The 18,150-nt window shown below is 33.0% G+C and overlaps 2 protein-coding genes across 3 annotated transcripts; both read left to right on the forward strand.

The window, feature by feature from the left end:
- Positions 1-352: 352 nt before the first annotated feature.
- On the forward strand, positions 353-9,010 carry LOC115953642 (amino acid transporter AVT1A). Of its 2 annotated transcripts, none has more exons than XM_031071382.1 (12): positions 353-783; positions 3,607-3,893; positions 4,270-4,484; positions 4,887-4,910; positions 4,996-5,176; positions 5,258-5,477; positions 5,561-5,696; positions 5,795-5,814; positions 5,923-6,068; positions 7,223-7,266; positions 7,684-7,707; positions 8,613-9,010. In XM_031071382.1, the coding sequence occupies exons 1-12, from the start codon at positions 578-580 to the stop codon at positions 8,703-8,705; spliced, it is 1,596 nt and encodes a 531-aa protein (XP_030927242.1). In that variant the 5' UTR covers positions 353-577; the 3' UTR covers positions 8,706-9,010. The 2 variants fall into 2 exon arrangements, with proteins under 2 accessions (XP_030927242.1, XP_030927241.1); XM_031071381.1 differs by having other exon boundaries at positions 354-783; positions 7,645-7,707.
- Positions 9,011-11,872: 2,862 nt separating this feature from the next.
- On the forward strand, positions 11,873-17,429 carry LOC115954092 (nudix hydrolase 16, mitochondrial-like). The gene is made up of 4 exons (XM_031071958.1): positions 11,873-12,048; positions 12,189-12,297; positions 14,504-14,587; positions 16,850-17,429. The coding sequence occupies exons 1-4, from the start codon at positions 11,978-11,980 to the stop codon at positions 17,153-17,155; spliced, it is 570 nt and encodes a 189-aa protein (XP_030927818.1). The 5' UTR covers positions 11,873-11,977; the 3' UTR covers positions 17,156-17,429.
- Positions 17,430-18,150: the final 721 nt, after the last annotated feature.

The raw sequence follows: 18,150 nt of genomic DNA on the forward strand, positions 1-18,150 counted from the left end.
GTCTAATATGCTAGAATTAGATATCCTAATTTTGAAACTTTAGGCTTTTTTTTCTTTTTCTTTTTTTTTTTAACAACCTGGTAAAGAGAGGACAAATTTTTTCACAACCCTCTTTTTGTTCATAAAGTGAATTGTTCCAAATAGTACTTGCCTAAAATGCGGAAAAATTCTTAGACTAGGTAAAACTGCACAATTTGTATCACAACTGTCTACATGGTAGACTAGAAGCGGTGGGGAAAAATAGTTAGTCTAATTGAAAGTGACAATCAAACGGTCATAATTTGACGCATAGAATAGCTGCGGCAAAACTTGCGGCGGTTTATAGAACTGTTAAAAAGAAGGAAAAAAAAAACCCCGTTGCGGTGAACCTTTAACCCAAACTCACTCAGAAAAGACTTATCAGTGACTCATATTTTGGACCGCTTCCAAGTACACTCTGGATCCTTCGCGACATGTCTCTCAATACTATAAATTTCCCAAGAAGACAAAGAACCCAGAAACAAAAAAGACAGCCTTTTTAAGTTGCTTGGTATTGTGTGTGTGGCTAGAGAGAGGTCATCCCAGTGGATAGTGCAAAATGGCTGCAGAAAAGGATAAGGGGAGAGAAGCTGAACAGTTTTTGTTGGATGAGAGTGTTGATGATGTTTTTGAAGTGAACAAGAGTTATGGTGGTGCTGGTGCTGGTAGTAATATTAGCAGCAGTGATATTGAAAATGTTGAAGGAGGTTTACAGGGTTCTCCTTCTAGTTCTTTCATTTCTCAGCAATGGCCAAAGAGTTATAGGTAAGTGTTTTCCACAATCTTCTCCGTTTGGTTTTGCATAAAAATTAATAATTTGAAACAGTCAAGAAAATACCAATTTCAAAAAAACTTAATTTTGTTTTTATATATTCAATGTCAAGTCATTTAAAATTCTGTAGACTAAAATAAAATTTTAACTGGAAATTGACTCTCTCTCTCTCTCTCTCTCTCTCTCTCTCTCTTTCACTTGGGATGAAAAACAGCTTGTATGTACTTTTTTTTTTTTTTTTTTGAGAATTATTTAGGGCTTTTATTTGGACATTAGAAAATATTGGATAATAATTTCTGTTGAACCAAAGAGAGTTTGTGTAGGTTTTTTTTTTTTTTTTTTTAATTTTAATTTTTTTATGAGTGGTACTTCTTTTTTTCCTTCTGAATAAAAAGTTTTTGTTGCACAGAGAACTAGCCCATAAAACTCTTTCAAATCAATGTTAATGAACAGTTAATGTGGGGACTGCCTAGGTAGTTAGAGACAGTGGGGACTAATAGTTTGGCAGATAAGTCATATAAATAAGGTCACGTGTATATGTGGTACATTCTAGCTTTTCTGTTTGACATGCATGAAAATAAGCCAGTATGTCAGACATGTTCTATGGTCACTAACATTTAAACTCCAAAATTTTATCAAGAATTAGGTAATGTCCGCACTTTATGCTTTTTTTTGGAACTAAGGGGCTTCAACTAAGCTTAGATTGTCTAATTAGTCTGCTTGAGATGTGGTTTTAGCCAGTAATCCTGTTCAACTTATGAGTTTTCATTTCAACCTTAGCCTATATGTTACTTTAAGCATCATAGTGCTGAACCGAATTTACAATCTAAAATCAATAGTTTAGGGTATCAAATAATTTTGTATATTTTATTCAGATTTAGTTTGAAATGTATGGAGTTTCATTTCATACGCTTCAATCCAAACATGTGTCCAGGTTGTCTTAAGTGAACTTTTAGAATGGCAATAGTGTCATTGCTACCCCTTGGAAGTGTGTGGGAGGAGGAGCTTGCCCATTTACAAGGTCATATAACTAGACTGCATCAAAGCTTGGTGGTTTAGGGGATGATATTTCTATTAAGTCAATTTGCCTATGCTAGAGGGACAATAAATTGCCCTAACAAGGATATTGGTGAACATGATGAGATTTAAGATCTCAATATTGAATAGCTTGATGAATATTGTGAAAATATATATATATATATATATTACTGTCCATAGCCTGTTTATGTGTTAATTTTCAACAGACTCTTAAAATGGAGGATTGGTTTAGGAAATCATATTCCTCCAATTATATGTTAAGTTCAGTAACCTATGTGGCAACAAATGGTATTATCATGGTGCTCTTGGATATTTTAGGGTGTGTTTGATGACACATGGGAAGTACAAATATTTATCATGCTCATATGATACATAATACATACCAAGCATTACATTACATATAATTTGGGTGTAGGGAAGTCCTTTGTTTCTACTATTGTGGATAGAAAGGGAAGGGGAATTCGTCATGGTTTTTGGCTTGCAATAAAGCTAGGGTCCTGATCAAGCAACTAGTAGCCCTATCTATCCACCTATCTAGAAAGAATATCTTGCCGGAAATGAATGTTTTGCACATATGAACTAAGCAATGTGATGCAAATTCTAGAATTATAGAATTGAAAATGATTTTTTTCACACACATGAAAACATGAATAAGTAACTTAGCTAGCTTTGCCAATTGCCACATCAATATGTCCTACAGCCTGGTGCTTAAATTGATAAGACACCCAAAGCATATGTATAGTACATACGTGATAGGTCAAAAATGTATTGACCTCTTGTGATGAATTAACCAATTAATTAATTAACTTGGCTAATTAATTAGCCAAGTTAATTAATTAATTTAATTAGCATGCAATATGTGTGATAATACAAACAAATCACCAATTAAGTTAATATGCAGTGGAAAATAAAGTTGACACGGTAATTTATTTACGAATGGGAAAAACCTCCAAAGCAAAACCTCCATCGGGTGATTCAAGGTCATCACTCTCAAGAATCCACTATTATCACAACAAGCAGTTACAAGTAAAGAAATCCCAGTACCTTATACCAACTTACAGTTGAACTCTTACCCTAATACACAATTGGACTTGTTTTGTAGTGACAATCTCTCATTTTTAATGCACGACTCCCAATATGTGACTAACCAATCGATGCACAGATTTAAGTACGTGACTAACTACTAACTTGAGAAGAATGTTAGTTGCAAAGTTCTTTAATTCATCAACATGATGAAAATCACGAAGTTCCTTGGTTACAAAACCCTACAACGTACAAACGCAGCAATTTCTTCAAGAGAAAGATGAACTAGGGCAAATTTGTCTCCAATCACAATGTGCTTGAACAAAACCTTTGCATCAAGTTTCATTAGCTATGATGGGCTTTAAAATAATTCTTATATATGTTTAGAGTTGTGAGAAAAAAGAAAACCTAAACAAGTATACACAGATATGTGTGAAATCAAATCTGAAAACTGATTTTCGTAAATCTCGATAGATAGGTTATCTATCAAGCAGCTGTCGAGCATCGGGATAAACATGCCTTTTAAACCTCAATAGATGCTGTCTAAGCTAACTGTCGAGTTTTAAAATGTAACACTTTTTCACTTGATTCTTGGACAGATTTGCATAACTTTAACACTTGGACTTGAACTCTTATTCCTTAAAGTATTAAACACATCCTAGATTTACCCAATTACAAGTAAAATGCATTTTGTCAAAAAATTAGCCAATTCTAAATGACATATGTTCCTAATATAATTCACATAATTCTTGCAGAGAGACTACCGATTCTTATACCATCGCAGCATCACCAAATTTTGGATATCTTGGTCCTAGCCCAAGTGTTACATCTTTTGGATTTGACAATCATTCTAAAAGTAATTTAGACCTCGATGGAAAGTCTCCTTTATTGTCTGATTATGAAAGAAGTTACCAAAAGCAAGACTTGGATAGGATCTCAAGGGCACAATCATCATTGTCAGAGGAAGCCTCATTTCATAAGCAGGTTACTGGGGAGTTACCCATTGGTCATGGTTGCAGCCTTACTCAGACTGTCTTCAATGGTAAGCTATGATAGTCTAGTGTTTTGTTACTATTACGATTAGATATCTGATCTGAGCCTCTTTTTGATATATCATACATTCTAGTACTGGTGGAGAAATTCCTGATATATGTGAAAAGGTATCAAATAACCAATACTCATCATCAGAAGAGAATGACTAATGTATTATATAAAGTTTAATAGTTGTTTATCTCTTATGTTCTCATTTATCCTTAATAGATACCAGGAAGCAGAGATTCAACTTTGAGTAATGACATAACTTACTGAAATTATTATGAATGAAGTTTTTGACATCTGTGTATGTTTTATAATTTGAACTTATTATCTTCTGACCGTCTTTGGAATAGTTTTATAATTTCACTTTTTTTTTGAGGCAGGAATTAATGTGCTGGCTGGAGTTGGGCTTCTTTCTACACCTTACACGGTGAAAGAAGGTGGCTGGGCAAGTTTGGTAGTCCTAGTTTTTTTTGCAGTTGTTTGTTATTACACTGCCTCCCTCCTGAGATACTGCTTTGAGAGCAAAGAAGGCATCATAACCTACCCAGATTTAGGAGAAGCTGCTTTTGGAAGATATGGACGTCTTTTCATAGCTGTGAGTTGCTTGCTTGAAACTTCAAATGGAAATACGATATCTTTTTTTTTTAAATTGGTCAGGCTAGTTCTTTATAGTTGTTGATACCAAACTGTTGGTTCTCTATTCCTTTACAGTTTAAGAATTTATTCGGAACATCTTAACTCTTGAATTAACATTGATTAGTTTAAATTGGATGGATTCAATTTAATCTCATGTTTGGTTAGTTCATTGTGTATATACAGACATGATAATTTGTCTACAATTAATTTATTTTGAATTCTATTGTTTAGCCCCATTTTCTTATGAACTTTTTTGAAGTGTTAATCTTGGGAGATGAAAATGAATTATTTTACTCATCTCCTTGATTTGTTTTGTGTCCAATATCTCTGATGTTATTGATTTTTTTGGATCCTGGTGCAGATTGTTTTGTACGGTGAATTATATGTAAGTGACACGCTGATTCTGAATCCTTGGATTATATTCCCTTCAATCTTGGTCAAGTTAATCCACTTATTTTCCATATGTTCAGTCCTATTGTGTAGAATTTATTATTTTAGAAGGAGATAATCTCACCAAGCTATTCCCTGGAACATCATTGGATTGGGCTGGTGTTTATCTGGACTCCATGCACTTGTTTGGAATTCTAATTGCCCTGATTGTTCTGCCAACCGTTTGGTTGAGGGATCTCCGCGTGATCTCATACCTTTCAGGTATTGCAAACATGTTCTGGCAGGCCTCCATTGGTTCTTGAAATTGCACAGACATCTGAATTCTTGTCATCTATTTTGCAGCTGGTGGGGTCCTTGCAACAGTTTTGATAGCCCTATGTGTACTTTTCCTTGGTACAATAGATGGAATTGAGTTCCCTCAAACTGCTCAAGTAGTGAACTGGAGTGGCATTCCATTTGTAATTGGTGCATATGGATTTTGCTTTTCTGGGCATTCTGTTTTTCCAAATATCTACCACTCAATGGCTGACAAGACAAAATTTAGCAAGGCACTCCTAATATGGTAAACAACTTTGTTGTTTAGATTGGGCTCACATTGTACTTGTCTTCTATTCTCGCATGCCTTGACTTCATCTTTTTGTGCAGTTTTCTTTTGTGTGTCTTGATATACGGGGGTGTTGCAGTGATGGGGTATCTCATTTATGGTCAAAATACATTGTCCCAGATAACTTTGAATATGCCACCAGACGCTTTTGTTTCCAAAGTTGCAATTTGGACAACAATAAGTATGAGATTGTCATGGAAATGCAATGTTTGTGTTTGAACTTGGGTCATGAACATTTATGTGGATTCTAAGCTTGGCTTTCCTGCTTTCTGCAGGTTATTAATCCGTGCACTAAATATCCTTTTTACAAATATTACTTATTTATTGAAATCAAATTAGGCTACATTTTTTAAATCATTATCTGCATTCTTTTTATTGATTTTGATTCCTTAACATTGAACAAATATGCGCTATTGATGAACCCTTTGGCAAGGAGTATAGAGGAGCTGCTGCCGGTTGGAGTTTCAAATAGTCTCTGGTGTTATGTCCTTTTAAGAACAGCACTTGTCGCTTCTTCAGTTTGTGTGGCTTTTCTTCTTCCCTTTTTTGGTAAATAATCTGACTTAAGGCAAATACTTCAGTTCTTAGTTTCATTTTATATTATTAGTTAGATAGTAAAAGGTATCAAAATATTATCAGCAAACTCACTTGCTTCTGGACATAAAACTTGTCTACCACATCCTGCAATTAAATATAATATACTTTTGTTCAACATAAACCCATATGCTCTTTTGTAAGTTATTTTGATTGTACAGTTGCAATATAACCTACTCAGCAATTAACTTGATCACGAATTATGCAATCTGAGGGAAATCATGTTATCTGATTTCATAAGTAATCAAAACAAATAGATGAAGGTTGTATATCTGTACTACGTTTGATGAAACGAATGAGTGGTCAGCTAAGTGTTTTACATTTTGACAACGTACATGATACCTACATTACATTCTAGAGTCAATTACACTTCACAGTGGGATAGAAGGTAAAGGTGATGTACCATACAAGATTGCTTGATGTTGATGATATTCCTGTGAAATATTGATAATTATTTTTATGTGATAATAATTGTAGTTTTCTAAATATTCTGGGGTTTAAAGGGTTGGCAATTCAAGTCGGATTGAGCCTCTTGCCCAATGCTATGAAGCATTTTGTTCAAACCAAGCCTAGAGACCTTGCAATATGTAATGAATTGCTTAATCACTGCACAAGCTATGAAGTATGTGCTGCAGTCCTGCAAGAATCCTTTCAATTAAATATAAGTAGTTCTATATTACATGTATTTCCAATGTGGTGTCAAGTAACTTGTCCTTTGCTGACCCTGATGTAATTGGATTGGCATTTGTATAAATGGATTAGGATCAAGGTTGGATTTAATTCAAATTCTGAATTAGGTCAGCTAGGGGTTGATTCTTACTAGGTCATTTTTGAACTAATGCCACTTTGGTGACATTGCAATTTTCAGTTTTTTATCCTGCTGACTAATTTATTTACAAAACAAAAATAATCATGCATCTAAATATGTTTCTTGTAATTAATTTTTCTTACTTTCAATTTAGAAACATTTTATAGGTGTAACCTGTAAGGATTTGGTGGAAATAGTTGCAACTTCTGATTCATTCTCTTCCAGCTTCAACAACTTCTTGGGCTATCAAGTGATCTCAATTACTTAATAGTCTCTTTTTTCTTTTTTTTAATGGTTGCAGGTCTTGTTATGGCTTTAATTGGTTCTCTCTTCAGTATAATTGTGGTAAGCTTTCACTTTGTTCAATATATACATAGTTGTAGTCCACATCAATTCCATGTAAGAATTCCATACAATCATTTTTTTTATAACATTCTAAATATTTTAATGATGATTCTTCACAAAACTCTTGTCAAGAAACTTTTACTTAAAGAAAAGGAATTTTGTTTGACTTTATTAAACAAAGATTCTGGAGGGCAACATGACGTAAAAGATCATTAATTTTCATAAGCCATTGTATTTTGATATAAATGTTTCTGCACTTGCAAAACACAAATTCACTTGGTTTGTGGTGTATATAGCCTGCATTGTTTCTGAAATGCTGATTTATGCCAACCAACATGACATAACATGTTTTAATGGATGGATGTGTCTTTGATCCAGTCAATAATAATGCCAGCTTTATGTTTTTTAAAAATCAAGGGGAATAAAGCTACAAGGACACAGGTAAGCAGAGTTTTACTCTCTCTCTCTCTCTCTCCCTCTCTCTCTCTCTCTATATATATATATATATATTCTTTATTCAAAATCATTTTGGAAGAAAATTATTCTATACATATGGGGGAAGAATCTGACAGCAATTTGGTGCTACACAATACCATGTCACTTTAGATAACGGCTGATATGAAGACTATAGTTGTGGGCTCTGTTTATTGCAGATAGGAGTAATTCCTTAAAATTTAAAAATATGCCCATTACTAGCTGTAAACAGTAGAACCCAAAATGATACATAAAAATATCTCCTTTATGGCATGGTGAAATCTGATGATGGGAAAATTAAAAATAAAAAAGAAAAGAAAAGAAGGCCATTAGGTGGATCTAGAATAAACTAATTTAATAAGATGGTGAGTTCTACTTCAACAATGAAAGTGGCTAGGGCAGTGAATACTGACTCAATAGCAAATGTAAATTTAAATTCATTGATTGTCCCCTGCAAAGTGTCTTTCAAATCAGAGGAAAAGAATTTGTTGTAGGAGGATCTTAAGGCTGAATAAATTTAATGGCAATAAGTAAGAAGACCCGGCCCTTCAAGTCCCTCTCGGTTTCTCAAAACAAAATTTTTTGAGACAGTTATTCCTGGTTTATATTTTTCCCATGCAAGACTGGTTCTTACAATAAGACCATAAAGGAGACTTATTAGGGATCCGTATACAAAACACGTTTCAATATTCTTCCCCCACCCCCCCCCCCCTATTTTCTTGCATTCTTCCAGAAAAGCTAGTGCCATTTATGTTTGCATGTTTTTCTTTACTTACTATATTCATGTCTTCTTTTTTTTTTTTTTCTTTTTTTGATGTGTATATTGGTTTCCTACCTTTCTTGACACTATTTCTCTTCACCTACATAATCAGATTGTTTCAAGTACCATAATAGCTGTATTGGGTGTCATTTGTGCAACTGTTGGAACATATTCTTCAGTGTCAGACATTGTGAAGAGTTACTGAAATATTCAAATGGTTCAACATGTCAATAATTCCGGTAAATACCCATCCCTTTGGTATGTGCATTCTCTTTTCATCACACTAAATATTCAAGTCACAGATTATAGCCAGGAATTAGACCTTTTGAATGCTGAAACTCATTATATCTTTAAATGTAGCCTTTAAGGACTTGTATTAAACACATTTTTTTTATGGTAATTTTTGTGCTGAATACATTGATATTATCATTTGTAACATTGAAGAAGATCAGCAGTCACTCTAGCTGTAATTTCTGTAATGATGATACTTATGTCCTTCGCTTACTGCAATCCCTATTTGTTTTTTTTTTTTTTTTACAAGATAGAAATTCTACTCTAACCTAATCTAATTGTATATGTGTGAAACTCCATTCTAGAGACTTAAATCCCGGCCCTTACCCCCAACCCCACAAACACTTATTCTTATAGAGTGACCATTGCAACAAGGTGTGCAATGGTAAGCCCTTTTTGTTTTTACTCTCAAATACTTTGTGTTTATGTGCACGCAAGTCTCGGTGTGTATCTAATTTACTAAAAACTAGTGTTTTGAGTCTTTTGACCTTAGAACAAAGTGACAAGCATTTTAATGGTTCTTGTCAGAGAGCCTCTGGACTCTAACCTTTTTAACTGAAAAACGATTCTAAATCTGTACGCTAGGTTATTTTAAGCAATAAAGCCATTTCTCATAGATTTTGTAGCATCTAATTATAGATGGCATTTCAGATACCCTTTTATCTTCATTCTCAATTCATATCGTATATCATATCCTACCCTGCAACCAAATCCTCTTATAAAGTAAAGCTCTTTAATTTTGACGAATCAGAGAATGACAAGTAGGGCAATAAATCTAAGAATGTTTTCTGGTTAGAAAAGAAGTGGCATTCATCATTCCCTAGTAAAAGCACACTGCAGAGTTGGCCTTTCAGTTTAGCCTTGAGCCAAAGGCATTACCCTAGTTCAAGAGAGCCCCAAACATCTCATCCAAAATATTAAAAATAAAAAAGCACTAAATGCAAGTGGAATTGCTAGTGTGTCAAAAAGGCCTCTAGGAATCAAAATTTTGGTGTTTTCCAAATCAATGAACATGAATGAAGATTCAACCAAGGTGAGTGTTGGAACATGGTGGAACAACTTTGCATTCCACTTTCAAGACAAAGTAGGCAACTTATTATTATTATTTGGAAAAATTACATAAAAATGTTCTGGATTTATGTCTTATTTCTCTGCAACATCATTTGAGTGTAGTTTTTCATTCACTTTCACTGGAGTACACACTGGTTTGTTGTTGTTCATACGGAACCTTTTCGAATTAAATCCTAAGTTTTTAATTTTGTCAATTAAAGTCCAAAATTTATGCAATCATTTATATTTGAAGCCTTTGTTCAAATATAAATGAAGTAGGGAAAAGTGGGAAATCAGTGATTAACTTCTGTGTTTTACTTAGAGCTTGTTTATAAATAAATTTAGTAGCTATTGAACAAAGATGGTAGAGAGAGAAAACTCCTCTTAGAGAGTGAAAGTTTTGTTTAGTGTAAGAAAGTGATTGCTAGAAAATCAAAACTAATTACTTAAGTTTTATCAAAAGTTTCGCCATTTTCTCTACTTAGTTATTGCATGGAACAACGAGGACATGGATATAAGATTCAGATTGAAATTGTTTAATAAGTATGAGACTTTAATATAAAAATATATTTTAAAAATAAAAAATTAAAATAAATTAAAAAAAAAAAAAAACTATGATCTGAATTAGGATTTAAACTTTGGGTCTTTTTATATAATTTTTCATTTTATTATTATTATCCCCAAACTTAATTCTTCTTTACCAAATAGGCTTTAAACTCAAGCTCGCCTTATATTACATCTTTAAATTTATATAATATTTAATCAGAATTATAAATAAATAAAAAATGAATCTATAATATTTAATCAGAATTAAAAAACAAATTTGTTTCAAATGGAGAGAATTCAATTCATTCCACATAGAGGTTTTTGGCACTATTAACAAATTTCTAATGAAAGTGCAAGGCATGATATTCTCTTTTTTTTTTTTTTTTTTTTTTAATATTATTTGGTATCATATATGCAACCGCAAAAACTGGACCAAGTTGAAGTCTATTATGGTCATTATTGCAGATTTTGAATACATAAAGCCAACTATATTGACATATAGTCATTTTCAAACATGACATAATACTATAGTCATAGTCTTCTAATTGGAAAGTGGGATTTGTATCATTGTGTGACAAATGACACAGCATGCAACATGCCCAACGAATAAGGCAGAATAGTACCGTATGAGACTTTTTTTAATTATAAATTTTCAACATTGCCAACATTTAAAAAAAAAAAAAAAATTATTTGCTTATGTATGCTATTTTAAAATCCTATATTTTAACCAAATAAATAAATAAATTCTAGCAAAATATTAGGTACAAAAATGGGCAACAATATTCTGAATAAAGATATATTCTCATATTTAGATTCCTAAAATTGTGATATCTCTAAACTTGTATCCTTGGAAATGTAATGTAAGTATGCTCACATTTGGTTTGATTAACATAAACATATACTTAAATTAAATTAAAGTATGATTTCTATAAAAAAAAAAAAGTAAAATACAGCGATGCATTAAACATGACCAGGGAAAAAAAAATTTGTGCCTAATCATGATCCTTGTTTCTTTTTTGAAAAAAACTACTAAAAATTTTCAGTTTAGCATTTTTAAAATAATAATAATAATAATTTTTTTTTTAAGTCTATTAAAAGAAAATTAGAGAATCAGTACTTAAATGATTATTATCTAAAAAATAAAAAATAAAAATATAAATAAATAAATAAATATATAAAAAAAGAAAAAAAGAAAAAAAAGAGAAAAGCGTAGAATAGACCTAAGGCATCGTGGACCCCACTGTTGACCTTTCACCGTCTCTACTGGCCAGTTGCCTCCCCGTGCTTTGCATGCATATTTATTTCCATCCCATTCTAATATTTTCTTTCAGAAAAAAAGAAAAAAAAAAAAGTTTTTGGATTTTGAAAGCTAATAAGCAGGTTTGATGCAACAAAAACTCTCACAAAATTTTGGAGTCAGTCAGGCTACGAATTCTCTAGTTTAATTAAGGTCGGTCACATGTACTCTTTAGTTGTCGTCTCGTGGTGGCGGGTGTTAATTTGTCATATATAGAAAGTAGTGAAATTATTGTTTTTTTTTTAAGTTGAAGGAAAGAACAGAGTAGGGCAGCAAGTCAAGAAGCAGAAGAAATGTCAGAATTGGTGGCTCGTACTGGTCGCCATCTGCAACGTTACAAGGACGGTTGCCGTCTTGTTGCTGGGTATATATGTTATATATATATATATATATGTATTGCTTCATTTTCTTACAGTCTTTCAAAAATAATATTGGCTATATATGGTTGCTAAAATTTTCTTTTGCAAATTTGGTTATGTATTTTATATATATATAATATGGCAGGTGTATTCCTTTTAAGATTAGTAAAAATAGTGATGGAACGTTGGATAATGATGTTGTGGAGCTACTCATGATCAATTCAACTAGTGGACGTGGTCTTCTCTTCCCTAAGGTTTATAATTTTTTTTTAATGATTGTATTTTTTATGTTTTAGAATCAGAATCTTTGTTATATTAAAATTTTAAATTAAGAAAGGAAAAAAAAAAAGAAAAAGAAGAGAATATAAGGCTTTTTATTGTGATTGATTAGTTTTGGCCGTTATCACTTATTGTCTTCTCCGATTGTGTTATGTTTTCTTTTGTTGTCACGTCTTGTAAAGCTGTGTATTATTGAATAATTGCATATAACGATTTTATTCGTATTTGCTGTCCTTGAAAGTTTTCACTTTTCACTTAGCTTGAATGTATATATATACTTGGGATTTAAGACAGTACTTCTGTATGTACTATGTTTGCCTTTTGACAGCAAACGGAATGTTCGAAACTGTTTTTTTTTTTTATGTCGATGCTTTTTCTTTTTCATTTTTTTGGTGGGGGGATGAGGATGTGCCCTGATATTCATTATAAGAAATGACTTGTTGATAGATGCAAGAAATGGAAACTAGATTCGAGAGTGGGAAGGTGCAAGAAATGGAAGCTAGATTCGAGAGTGGGAAGGTGTTAGGCAACTTATTTCTTTAGGTTAATTGATGAGTATGGTGGTTAAGCCCTTGTAAAAGTCTACAGCAGTGCACAACACAAATGCATGGACAACGGGTAAAATTAACTGTTAATGGTATGAGTTTGGTGATAGCCAACCCCAAAATTTTAGGACTAAGGTTTTGTTGACATTGTTGTGGCATGACTTTGGCGATCAAGCCGGGGTTAGCTTCAAATAGTTTTAGAGCAAGTACAACTTTTGTTGTAAACCATTAAATTCTAGAAAGGAATGTTGAATATAATTTGGAATGGATACACTAAAAAATTTTAACTAATTTTTGGTTGCCAAAAGCAACTGTTTTAGCTAGTCATTCAACTTGTGAAACACATAGAAATAGAAATCAATGGTGTTTAAAAAATCTCTCTCTCTCTCTTGTTGAAAGCAGAAATCTTATTGAAGCCAGTTTGTTAAGATGTATACCAAAAAAGATTAAATGGCCTAAAATGCAAAGCCCTTCTACCCATAAAAGTGCCTCATCCTGAACAGATGGGCTCCCAAGAATCCCAATGAGAAACTTTACAGGCTTTTTCAATACTAGCACCCAAGAATGTGAGTCTTAGTAGTAGTTCCACTTGAAACAAGTAGTTAGGTGATTTTGAGAATGTTAACATTACGCCTTCTAGAAAAGTATAAGAAATTACATAGCAGACCACATTCCAAGACTTTGAAGTGAATTTATTGGATCTCGCCAATCTAGCAAGGAACCAGTAATTAGTATCCACTTCTAGAAGCACACAAGCACCAAAAGAGGAAAATTAAGATGTTCCAAAGACCTTGAATAATTGTTTATATTTTCTTCCCCTTCCTTTCACTTGCAAATTTTATTAGAGGTTTCCAATTTCTACTTATAAGGTAAGCTTTTATGATAAATTTGTGCAATAAGCCGTCAGCCTGGAAGAGCCACTGAACCTGGATCTTGTTTTGTTGAAAAATTCATTTTGTAATTGTCTGCCAAGGCTTCAAAGTTTCACTTTTAGTACAGGTCTTCTTCCAAAACAGAGACCACGATATACTCATCAAACAATGTTTAAACTGCCTTTGCCTCCTTATCATTCAGAGCTCTATGAAAGATTACATCTTAAACATTTCAACATCCCCCTTCTATTCATATTCTATCCCACTTTTGCTTGAAATAACATTGCCAATCCCCCCACAACCCCCCCCCCCCCCACCCCCACCTTTCTTTTTCCCCTGGCCACAATAGCAAGAAAAGGAATGAAGATACAAGTCATCTTGGCTTTCCCTACATCCACATCATAAGCACTTCTCACCTCCTTACGCTTCATATCAACCTCCTACGAAATTCTGTTTTCCTATCCTTGGGCAAAAAGCATCTCTCTTTCTCCCTTACTGTTAGAGCCAAACTGAATTCCATATAGTTTTTTATGTCTGAATGGTCACCAAGTTCCACAGTTTTTTTAAAAATTTATATTGTAAATTTTATTATATAATATAGTCTTAATTGCATGCATAACATACAGTGAAATGTTGATAACAGAGTGATAATCATTGATTTGTTACAGACCGAGTTAGTATTTGTATTTCATTGTCTCCCTAAAGGAATTAGAAATAATAAAGTACTATTTGTGCTTTTGCTGTTGCAATTTGTTTGGTTATAGGGTGGCTGGGAAAATGATGAGACAGTTGAGGAGGCAGCAAAACGTGAAGCTTTAGAAGAGGCTGGAGTTCGAGGCAATTTAGTGGTATGGAGAAATGAATTTGTTATCTTTTTCTCTGTGTATGCTATTTTTCAAGTCTTAATCGTATTATCATTTTTCAATGGTGTGAGAAAGTTGCTATTTTAGGAGGCTGAAAGCATTTGTAATTTATTAAGTTGATTGTGTGTATAGTGGAAATGTGTTTGTTTATGCACACATTTGTTAGTGAGTGTGAATGAGTTGACACATGTAATCGATTAAGAAATCCCCATTTACTTTCATAGATTAACATATTCATGTAGGAATTTTAGACTAGATATCCATTAAGCACTTTGGAAACTTTCCCATCGGTACCCTAAGGATTTTGTGGAAGTAGAAAGAGTTAGAACATCCTGTTCTTTTTCTTCAATAGATGACATAGGCATGGGATACATATTCATGGAAGACATATACCACCTGTTAGTAAAAGTCACGCATAACATTTTATGAAGACTAAGAAAACAATTTTGATCTGCAATGTATCTTGCTAACATTCGATTGCAATTCTTAGCAATTCATGAGTATGAAAAGATATATTGACCTTACTTCTTTCCCTAATTTTTCTGGTCCATTGGAGGCCCGTTAGCCTATTGGTTATTCATCAGCTGGTGTCCCTCTACCACCCCTTGAAACCCGCTTTTCCTTGGTGTATGTAAAATTCAATCAAAGGTCTCTTTTATGAAAAGGGCCATCACCTGTATGACAATGGCCTTTCCCAGCATGACACCCACGCTTAGACTGTGGCTTTGGTATTCATGTGTGTCAATCTGGAGATAGATAAAGTGCAGCCTTTATATGTCAATCGCATTAAATCTCTCTTACATACTGTGATTCCTCTCCAAGATTTAAGTTAATATCTTACCACCAAAATTAATAGTGTGATTCCTCAAAAAATATTTAAGTGTATGTGTGTGCACATAGACTCTCAATCTCTTATATCTATCAAATAAAATGTAGAGTCCTGAAGTACAAGTGTTTTAAGCTATGGTCACATACCAATCTGACTTCCTAGATTTAACAAGCACCGACTGTACTACAATCTTTGAAACATTGAGTTGTTCCCCAGTAATAAACCTGCAAATTCTCAAACCCAACAAAAATATTAGCTTACCAGCTTGAAATTATTGTCTGATCAATCAATCAAAGACAAGAGCATCACTTTATGTGCAAGGACATCAAGGAGGAATTTTTTTTGCATTGAAACGAACGAAAAATACTTCAAGGCATCAAAGCCTACATGGAAAAGAATTAGTAGTGCTGCATGCAATTGTGAGCTTTGGGTGCACGATAAGGGAGCCAAAATGCAAGAGTTATTTTAAATTCATTGTGGAATCATATCTGATCATGAAATACATTGGAGTCACATGCCACAACTACATTGTGATAGCCCCCTCCCCATATCTTGGTTGCGTATTCAGTTAGTCCTCATGTTGCCCAGTGGGAGGTGAGGTGGAATCCCTGTTTAGGGGTGGATCCATTACCTTAAATATTTGGTCCTTGCATAAACCTTCTAGTCTAATCTTTTATTGGGATTGCCTCTCACATTCTTCTCTCCTCCGTCTTTGAATCTCTATCTTAATTCTCCTTTTCTTTGCTGAAGTGTCCTTTCCTCTCAAATCCATCTGTACATTTTTGTTAAAAAAATCCTTTTTTTTTTTAATCCATTGACCTGGATTATTATTAAATGGATTTTTACCTTTCTTCTTTGCCTCCCAACAACAAGGGCAATAGAGCCCTAAGTTGAAGACATGGCTTATGGGCAGAAGTTTATGTTGGAGTTTCAGAATGATTGGGGTTGGAGGAGGCATTTAGTTGATATTCAATCATGTTCGTTGGTACCTTTGTGTACATGCATATATTGTTATAGAATAGTAACTTTACCTTTAATGAGGGAGGGTTTTCTTTTCCTTTTTTTTTTCTAATCCCTAACAAAAATTATAAAAAATAAAAATAAAAATAAAAAGAACAAGATTTCAATATTTGTATAAATTTAGGATGACCTTATTGGTTTCTTGGCTGCTTTTTTCCTGCTTTTGCTGTTGTTAAAAGTAAAATTTGAAATTAATGAAGTGCTTATTTCTTTGTTTAACCACTCTACTGTTAAAGAAAATAGGGAGTTTCTAATATTCCTGCAAAACATATTGCTTGATATCCCTTGATGCCATTTCTGGCATAAAAGGTTAATTTTGTGTGTTTTAGTTGGAAATGACATCTTTTGTCCAGCAGTTCCATTTGTTTATAGAATAAAGGCTGTCTTTTTTCCCCCAGCATTTTCTGGGGGACTACATTTTTAAGAGCAAAACCCTGCAAGATGAGTTTTGTCCAGATGGTTTGTGCAAAGCTGCCATGTTTGCCTTGCTTGTGACTGAGGAACTTGAGTCTTGGCCAGAACAGAACACTCGTCAGAGAAGTTGGCTAACAGTCCCTAAAGCAAAGGAGTGTTGCCAGTATCCATGGATGCAAGAGTCACTTGAAGGTTTCTCAAAGTGGCATGCTGATCAAGTATTAAGCAATTCAAAGGAAGAGAATCCTCTAATTTTGCCTGATTCAACCCCAACCCCAGTTCAGAATTGAGAAAGAGACCACCTTTGTGAAGTTGATTTTGGTGCTTTTTCTCCTTCAAAGTTAGGTATAGGCAGTTAATAGGCCCTTTTTTGAGGCAATGGCGAAGTATAGCATTCTAAATTTATAATGGTTTCAAATTTCTGGCTTCCTGCTTGCTGATACTCTAAATTTAGAGGCTGGACTCTAGGTACTTTTACAGTTTTACTAGAGAGGTCCATTGTCAAAATCTGCATCAAAAAGTGATGATGAATATATGTAAACTGTAATATATTTATTTTTTCGCATGTAGTATGAGTGTACTCAAATTTCCCTTGTTGGTTTTTCATATTTTAGAAAACACTGATTGATTGATTTTTTTTTTTTTTTTTTTTGTTAATAATTTTGAATATATCTTTCTTTGTTATATAGGTAATCAACATAAATTTTATGTTCAAGATAATCATATTTTAAACACATGACTTGATTGGGTTATTTAGTATACAATCATTGTTATAGTTAGGTATGTATGTTAATGTTATACAAAATAAAAGATTTAAAAAATAATAATCAAAATAATACATTTTCATTAATGAATTAACATAATAAGTTAATCATGAGAAAATAAATCGAAGTAGAAGTATTTTTTATTTAGAAATGTCATGATATATATCTAAAAATTTTTTAAAATGTGTGTCTTGATTTCATTTGAAAAATCATATAAATGCTTCTCTTTCTCAAAACAAAGCTTCCCTATTCAATAGTAGAAAATTTGGTATATAACCAAAATCCCTAAAATGCCTAGTTTCGTTTGGTTGGGGTAGAAAATATTTAGTTTTCTCTTATGTATGTTTGGTTAGGGATGGAAGATTTGAATGATAGGAACTTTCTGCTTGATTGAAAAGAAAAATTATTACTGTATCAGCAATAAAAAAAATATAATAATAATAAAGGACCAAATTGTAAGGTATTCAATCTCTAGTATTTATTTTTGCAATTATAGATATGCACTTTTCATATATTAATTA

Source organism: Quercus lobata, chromosome 7 (genome assembly GCF_001633185.2).
Source record: "Quercus lobata isolate SW786 chromosome 7, ValleyOak3.0 Primary Assembly, whole genome shotgun sequence".
In the NCBI taxonomy this organism is placed as follows: domain Eukaryota; kingdom Viridiplantae; phylum Streptophyta; class Magnoliopsida; order Fagales; family Fagaceae; genus Quercus; species Quercus lobata.